Source organism: Vigna radiata, unplaced genomic scaffold (assembly GCF_000741045.1).
Source record: "Vigna radiata var. radiata cultivar VC1973A unplaced genomic scaffold, Vradiata_ver6 scaffold_146, whole genome shotgun sequence".
NCBI lineage: Eukaryota > Viridiplantae > Streptophyta > Magnoliopsida > Fabales > Fabaceae > Vigna > Vigna radiata.
This window is the reverse complement of record NW_014542469.1, coordinates 23,581-32,846: the sequence shown is the minus strand read 5'-3', so window position 1 is coordinate 32,846 and position 9,266 is coordinate 23,581. Positions and strand designations below refer to the sequence as shown.

General features: G+C 32.9%; 1 protein-coding gene across 1 annotated transcript; it reads left to right on the top strand.

Annotated features, from left to right (window-relative positions):
* The first annotated feature begins 209 nt into the window (after positions 1-209).
* Positions 210-837, top strand: LOC106780125. The gene has a single exon (XM_014668378.2). It carries the CDS (start codon positions 420-422, stop codon positions 630-632), a length of 213 nt encoding a protein of 70 aa, XP_014523864.1. The 5' UTR covers positions 210-419; the 3' UTR covers positions 633-837.
* Positions 838-9,266: the final 8,429 nt, after the last annotated feature.

Sequence of the window (9,266 nt, the reverse complement as noted above, 5' to 3'; positions counted from 1 at the left end):
TCATGAAACAACTCAATCTTTTCACTTTCCGCTTTTAAAAAATCGGCATAGTTTAATGAACAAATTACACGCACTTTAAAATCAAATAGTAAAGCAATAACAGGAAAAGACAGTAAGATGAAACATTATGAGAAGCTTGAGAAAAACTAAAATAAAAAAAAGGTGGTTCTTTTGGCTGGCACATAAAGCAAACCCCACTGGGCACAACCATTAACATACCTTTCTTCTCTCCTTAGCCTTTGTCTTTTTTCCCTCCAAGTTTGGCATCCCCTTCTCCTTAACCACCAAGGAAGTCTTCTACTTATTGAGAAAGCCCCAACTTTAGCACATGCTCCATATTTGGCTTGTTTTCTCAATCAAGCAAGAACAAAGAAGCAGAAGCAGAAGCTATAGCAGCAGAAACTGAGAAGTGAAAGGAAATGGGAGCTGATTGGGGACCAGTTATTGTTGCAGTCGCTTTGTTCATACTCTTGTCTCCTGGTCTGTTATTCCAATTTCCAGCAAGGTATAGAGTGGTTGAGTTTGGCAACATGAGCACTAGTGGGATTGCAATTTTGGTTCATGCCATCATATTTTTCTGCATACTTACCATCTTGATTGTAGCAATAGGCATTCACGTACACATCAACTGATCAATCCTCCTCATCATTATGTTTACAATTACCTTCTTTTTCTTCTCTTTTGCTCCTTTCATGTACTAATTTCCCTTTTAAAGTTTTTCATCTTGGCCACTGTGTACCAAAAATTTGTTCAAAATCGATAAGGAGATATAAAACTATAGGAATTGTGTCTTTTTGTTACTGTTTAATTTGCTTCTTCTGTGCGATTTTCGTCGCATTCACTTGTATTTATTGCATCTTTATGTTCTTAATTCCTAAGGGATTGTTTGCATCTGAATATTCTGGATGCAATTCAATAGAATCTCCCAAACCAATATGTTTAGTAAATATAAAAAGAATGAAAAATATGTTTAGTTACTCTTATATATCCTTCTAATTTTCTACATAAATAAACTTGGTTCTCATTGTTTTATTATTTACTTTTGATCTATATAGTTTTAAAGATTAATAACTTCAATTTTCAATCTACACATTTAAAAATGAATCATTTTATTGATAATTATCATCCAAGTTTATAGTTGGGGACATAAACAACCAAACATAGTTCTTGTTTCAGGCGATTAACATTTTAAACAATCGGGTTCTAAGTTTAACATGGTTAATAATACTTGTTGTCCTTTGCTCCTAAAACCGTTCGACTTTATTGTAATAGTAATAGAGAATTGATTATCTGACACACCTAAATTTTTACATTTGATATTATCCTTACTTTTTATTCTCTTTTTTCTCAAAACGAAGCATATAAAACTTTACATTTTTATAATTATATTATCCTTATATTATATGTCAAATGAATGTAAAAGTGTATCATGATACCATTACTCGTAATAATAAGTACCTAACAAAGTTTTGCTTGATTTTCTTCTTTCTCTTAATCCTGTAAAAAAACCCAAATTATCATAAGTTAAAAACATTTCAAATTCTATGCTTTAAAAATTTATTTTAAATTATGTAATTTAAAAGTAAAAATTGCATTTGAGATTGTTGAACGTATTACATATTACACAACTTAAAAATATATACATTAATGTGAAATTTTAAGAATATGTACTACATGTGTTGGACTTTGGTTCTACAAACAAGAAAAATATATATTTTTAATATAGATTATATAATTTAAAATACATTTTCAAATTACATAATAAAATCAAAAATATATAATATAAATTATACTTTTTATATACGTTATTTAAAAGTTCAGAAACATATTAATGATTAAATAATTTAAAATATATTTTTGAATTATTCAACTTGAAATATAGTCTTATTTAAAAAATTGTAATGCAAAAATTATTTTTAAATTCAAATATTTATATTTTTGACATTTTTAACAATTCTATGAAGGTATAGAAAGAAATTATGGGTACAAGAAGAAAGTATGAATGCAAAATTCTGCATCTTTCAAATTTCTGCTAATTCTTCGTCATTCCGGATTTTTTGTAATTTGTGGTCTTTCAAAACTGACAATTTTTTGCAATTTGCGGACGGAATATCTGTGTTGTTTCACTCTAACATAAATATGATACCATTTATTGACACAAATAATCGCAATTTGTGTTTTCCAACAAGTGTTTAAGGATTGGAAAAGTAATTATTTTGATTATGAATAAATCATATTTGAAAAAAAAAATTACTCTTTAATGCAGATTTTATTTAATCTTTGAAGTGATTATTGGTTGAATCAAGCTAACTAAAAAAATTGTTAACTTCCTACGCTTACATACATTGAGGACGACATATATGAGATGTTGAGTGCAATGAATATTTCAAATGAAATCTTCCTAGAATAATGTTATGATTTCTTATGTGGAAATCTGACATGTAAAAAAATATTTATGAGACTTCCATTGCATAAGAGGTGGAATAAGTTATGCAAGATGATGATGGGAGATGACTGACCACAGTTTTCAGTGCCATAATTTTAGTTGTATTTTAATTATGACTTGTTTTTTAACATTTTATAATATTTAAGTAATGTTTATGACTCATAATGGTTTGTAAATGATCTTATTATTAATATTGAATTGTTCTTGTGACTTAACTTGTTATTCTTATTTTTTATTTTGTTGAAGTTATTGGTAAATGACATCATCCTCATCCAAAAAAGAAAAAATCCTAAAGGAAAAAAAAACCCCACAAGTGAGAGAGAAACTTCTACATATGTCAAACCATTTGTTGCAAAAGTATTATATCAACATCGTTTCTTTAGTGACAGTCATCAGATGGAACACTATACCACTAACTTCTACACAAGAAATATTGTTGTTCCAAAAATCATGAATTTAGAATCATTTGTCGTATCAGGCTTATATTTTCAACATCATCTTGTATTTTAAGGACTGATAAATTTTCTGACATTGGAGCGACATTTCTATCTAGATTTGATCAAAGTGTTTAATTCAAATCTGAGGATTTCTGGAAATGGATATCTTCTCAGTGAGGTTAAAAGGAAAAGAATTAGATTGAAACCTGCTGATTGGATTAATGTTGTTCATATGAAATATGAGGGTCAAAAATTATGTTTCGCAAATATCTCATATGACTTTCCCTTGATCGAGAGATTGCATTGGCTACTATGGTTAGAACAAAAATGCGGAGTCAATGTGTTAAAACGGTTGGTTTTTGAATATTAATGATAAACTTATACTTTATGCTTTTCTGCACATGTTAACTCCACAATCTAAAAAATTTGCAAAATTATTGCACAAAGATATCTTTATGTTATGGGTGCTCGAAATTAATATATCTATCAATTGGTCTCATCACATCATGCAACATATGTTTAAATGCAAGGTCGATGACACTCCAATCATACGGTGTCTTGATCACCCTAATCATGCAATACAGTATAATACATCTTGATGTCGATGCCAACACTCAGATTGGCACTAGACAACATTTTTCAACTAATTCTTTGAAGAGGTTAAATATTGTTAATGTTAACAGTGTTTGGCAACACGACTTTAGTGATGATGAAGACGAAGAGCAACCACAACATCATAGTCCTCAACATGAGAATATTGTGCAACCTTCTCCATATCCTTTAAATCCTAATATGATGACCCAAATGTGGGAGGGGATACAAGACTTGTAACACAGAATGTAGGATATGGAACAAATGCAAGACAAGTTCAACATATTGAAGATAACTTGACAAACTTATTCCTTGACATGAACCGACAATTTGTTAACCTTAATCATATGTTAACTTAATTTTTCACCATTTAGATGATTAAGTTCTTTACTATTCGATGACTGTATCATATGACTTATTCACTTACATTAACTTATGTATTTGATTTCTTATATTAGCTTTATTTCAATTCTACTTCCTTTGACATCAATTATCATACTTCTATTTATTGTCAACTTAATGAACTACAAATCAAATGGTTTCTCGAATCATAGATGAATTGGAAAAGGAAATTACTGAAAAAAAAAAGACTATGTTCAATTCTTGAACAACAAATCCAGGCCATAGAGCGTCGAAATTCGCTGTTAACGACCAGGACTCATTCATCTAATGCAACTTTAGAAGAAATTCAAAACTTATTATGGACTATGAACATTCAAGATGATAATTCATTTAGATAGTGCATTGACTTTCTATCTTCACATCCATTTCATACAAGACGTCCAATAGTGATGTCAACACAATATCGTTTCAATAGATTGCTTATATACCTCACCGAAGCAACTTCATCATAAACTATGACAAATATATTTGTATGTTATTATGTTCGCACTTCATTTATATCATGTAATATTCTATCTTTGTTTAATTAATTGTTTCTTCAAATATATTAAATTTCAAAATAATTTCATTTTATTAAATTATAATTTTTTACATTTTTAAAATTAAATTTAATAATTAATGTTAATTTTTTACTCTTTATAAATATTCTTACAATTAAATATAATATTATCTTAATATCATATTTATACCTAATAACTAGGTTTAATCATTCAGGTGTGTTAGAATCGCTGCAACGGAATTATTAGCATCGGATAACAAACCAAGAGGGGGGGTGAATTGGTTATATGCCTTTTTCGTGCCTTTTAATATTTTTCTCAAGTTCACTTACAAAGCAGATAATTAAACTGAATTAAATAGAGTAAGGAAGAGAGAAAAATTGCACAAGTGATTTTATCCTGGTTCAGATCACAAAGATCCTACGTCCAGTCGCTTATCTCAAAACCAAGATAAACCTTTTTCCACTAAACACAAAACAATTACAATTAATAATCACGCAGAAAATTAACTTGTAATAGTTTAGAATACCACCTCTCTTGAAACCACAAGAGATGAACTTACACCTCCTTTGAGTCTTCACAAAGGATGACCACCTCCTTCGAATACTTCACGAAGGATGATTGTCTTCCAAGCACTTCCTCAGACGCACCAAGGATGAGCAAGCTATTCCTCTGTCACCGCAGTAGCACTTCTCAGCTTTGCAGACACGAGTTTCTTTAGCTTCAGTACAAACACTATGTTCTCAATGATATCAGATGTTTCAAGCACAAGGGAAGAGTTCTTTTTGAAAGAAATAGTGAGCCAATTTATAGACTCAGACCAATACTCTTCCATTTTACGAAAACTGACCATTTAACGCTTTTAATCGATTAATATTAGTATTAATCGATTAAAATGATACAACGGCTAGTTTTTCAAACCTGAAACCACCAACGGCTAGTGTTAATCGATTAATCTAGATTTTAATTAATCGATTAAAGCTAGTGTTAATCGATTATTCCAGAGCCATTTGGGTTTTTAGTGATAGCCTCGTTTTAATCGATTAAAACTAGGTTTAATCGATTAAAACCGCTTGTGTTTGATTCTAAACAGCAATTTATCATATAGAGAGTACAAGAATCAGCCCTATTACATTTTTGAGCACTAATACATCAACTATGATTATTACAAAAGCTTTCAATAATAAGAGATCTTCAATTTGTCTTCTTGGATCATGTGTTTGTGCAATTTTGTACATCATCAAAACTCTGTCTTTAATTTTTTTGCTAACATTCTCCCCCTTTTTGATGATGATCAAAAACCATCTCCAAGTTTAAAGCTTTTTAATAATTTGTAACAAACACAACTCATAAAGGAAGAGAGCATTAGAAAATAAAACGATCTTTAAACTATTTTCTCCCCCTTTTTTTATCATAAGAGAAAAGTTGTATGAATTAATATTTTTTTTTAATAAATTTTCTCCCCCTTAATAAAAGAATGTATGCATAAATATTAAGAAAATAAACTAACACACAATTTTATTTNATTTTTGAAATATTAAGGCATACATAGAAACACACAAGGTATTCGTAGAAATATTAAGTCTAGAACTCATCACTCTCATTACTATCAAAGTGCCTCTCTAATCCGGATATCCTTTCATCCAGGCTTTTGAGATGAGTGCATATCTCTTCATGGCGGGTATTTTGGATGGNCATCATTTCATGTTGAAGTCTAGCCATCTCAGACATTTGTCTAGAAAGACTCTCTAGACTATAGTCTTCATTTACTCGAGATGGACCCGCAACGTTTGTTGGTTCAGGCATGTGGACATCTGCATTTTCCTCTTCATCTGTGTGAACGCCAGCAACACCCTCAGGATGAACATAGGAGTCTCCTTGTTTAATGAATCTAATTTGCCTTAGGGAATACTCTTCAATTCTATGGCCCGGGAGCACAATCTCATAGTGTTCATTGGAGACATCTACTCCTTTATACACACAAATCTGGGAGACGAGAAGGGGATATGGAAGTGGCGCAGCATCTAACCTTTTAGCTTTGAACATGATGGTTTGAAGTAGATGAGGCCAGTTGAGTGGGATGCTCTGAAGTATCCCATACATGATGATGAAATCAGTCTCAGAGCACTGTGCATGGTTAGACCCTCTAGGACATAGAAGCCACACTATGAGATAGTGCAAAAGACGCTCTTCCATCTTGAGTCCTCCAGCAAGGTAAAGACGGGCGTTGTGTTGACGAGGATTGCGGAGAAAAGATTGAAACACCATTATTTTGTTGAAATTGGCAAAGTCACTTGGAACGATTTGTGAATTCTCTAACACAGGAACCTTTGCCACATTTGTCCAAACATCATTGTCCAAGATAATGTCCACACCTTTGACCCTTGTTGAAAAAATCCCATCACGAACCTTTAAATTAAAATAGAATACCCGAACAAGATCGGGATAGTACCTTCCACGGAGTTCCATTATGTGTTGAACTCCTTGTTCTATTATAAGATTGGGAAAAGAGAAGTTGTGAGAAATATACCAAGCAAGATCAATGAATTTTTGTTTGATCAACTTCCTCTCCTTCCAAAATTGAGAAAATGATTGTTGCTCCTGTTCATCGGATATCCACCCTTCAATGGAAGCATCGCGTTGACGAGTGCTATTTTCCAACGCTTCACTTCTTCTTCTTCTTCTACTTCTTGGAGCAGCCATATGGTAAGACAACAAGGAATGTGAATGCTTGTAGGTGGAGATTGAGAAAGGTAAACAAATGAGAAAGGGATTTAAGAATGGTTTGAATAAGGAAAGTAGGACCCAAATGGGGTATAAATAGGACCAAGGAGGCCCCCCAACGTTCAGATTTTGAAGAAATGACCGTTTAGAGACGTTGGCAAAGGCTATAATCATCAATGCAGCGCAGAATTTTTAAAAAAAAAAAACTGTCTGGAGCGCATTTAATCGATTAAAGTTAGATTTAATCGATTAAAATTTGGATTAATCGATTAATCCATTCGTAATCAGTGCAGTAGCGCTTTTAATCGATTTACAAGCAGATTAAATACGTTTTTGAGTAAAACAAGCATAGTTAAGCGTGAAAACACATATTAAACAATTTCTAGTATCCCTAAGTCCCTTCTAAGCTCAAAAAATCTATCCTTAGGCAATGGCTTGGTAAAAATATCTGCTAATTGATGCTTAGAGTCAATGAATTCTATTTCACAATCCCCTTTTTGCACATGATCTCTAAGGAAATGATGCCTAATTTCAATATGTTTGGTTCTAGAATGCATGATAGGATTTTTTGTGAGATTTATGGCACTAGTATTATCACACTTAAGCGGAATATGATCTAGATGAATATCATAGTCTTCTAATTGTTGTTTCATCCATAAGATTTGTGCACAACAACTACCCGCAGCAATGTATTCAGCTTCAGTGGTTGATAAGGCTACACAGGCTTGCTTCTTAGAGTGCCAGGAAACTAGAGAGCTACCTAGAAGATGACAGGTTCCACTAGTGCTTTTTCTATCTATCTTACAACCTCCATAATCAGCATCTGAAAATCCTATAAGACTAGGTTCAGCTCCGAAAGAATACCATAAGCCAAAGGATGTTGTTCCCTTAAGATATTTTAAAATACGCTTAACAGACCAAGTCATTGCCTAAGGATAGATTTTTTGAGCTTAGAAGGGACTTAGGGATACTAGAAATTGTTTAATATGTGTTTTCACGCTTAACTATGCTTGTTTTACTCAAGAACGTATTTAATCTGCTTGTAAATCGATTAAAAGCGCTACTGCACTGATTACGAATGGATTAATCGATGAATCCAAATTTTAATCGATTACATAATCGATTAAATTTAACTTTAATCGAATAAATGCGCTCCAGACAGTTTTTTTTAAAAAATTCTGTGTTGCATTGATGATTATAGCCTTTGCCAACGTCTCTAAACGGTCATTTCTTCAAAATCTGAACGTTGGGGGGCCTCCTTGGTTCTATTTATACCCCATTTGGGTCATACATTCCTTATTCAAACCATTCTTAAATCCCTTTCTCATTTGCTTACCTTTCTCAATCTCCACCTACAAGCATTCCCATTCCTTGTTGTCTTACCATATGGCTGCTCCAAGAAGTAGAAGAAGAAGAAGAAGTGAAGCGTCGGAAAATAGCACTCGTCAACGCGATGCTTCCATTGAAGGGTGGATATCCGATGAACAGGAGCAACAATCATTTTCTCAATTTTGGAAGGAGAGGAAGTTGATCAAACAAAAATTCATTGATCTTGCTTGGTATATTTCTCACAACTTCTCTTTTCCCAATCTTATAATAGAACAAGGAGTTCAACACATAATGGAACTCCGTGGAAGGTACTATCTCGATCTTGTTCGGGTATTCTATTTAATTTAAAGGTTCGTGATGGGATTTTTTCAACAAGGGTCAAAGGTTTGGACATTGTCTTGGACAATGATGTTTGGACAAATGTGGCAAAGGTTCCTATGTTAGAGAATTCACAAATCGTTCCAAGTGACTTTGCCAATTTCAACAAAATAATGGTGTTTCAATCTTTTCTCCGCAATCCTCGTCAACACAACGCCTGTCTTTACCTTGCTGGAGGACTCAAGATGGAAGAGCGTCTTTTGCGCTATCTCATAGTGTGGCTCCTATGTCCTAGAGGGTCTAACCATGCACAGTGCTCTGAGACTGATCTCATCATCATGTATGGGATACTTCAGAGCATCCCACTCAACTGGCCTCATCTACTTCAAACCATCATGTTCAAAGCTAAAAGGTTATATGCTGCGCCACTTACATATCCCCTTCTCGTCTCCCAGATTTGTGTGTATAAAGGAGTAGATGTCTCCAATGAGCACTATGAGACTGTGCTCCCGGGCCATAGAA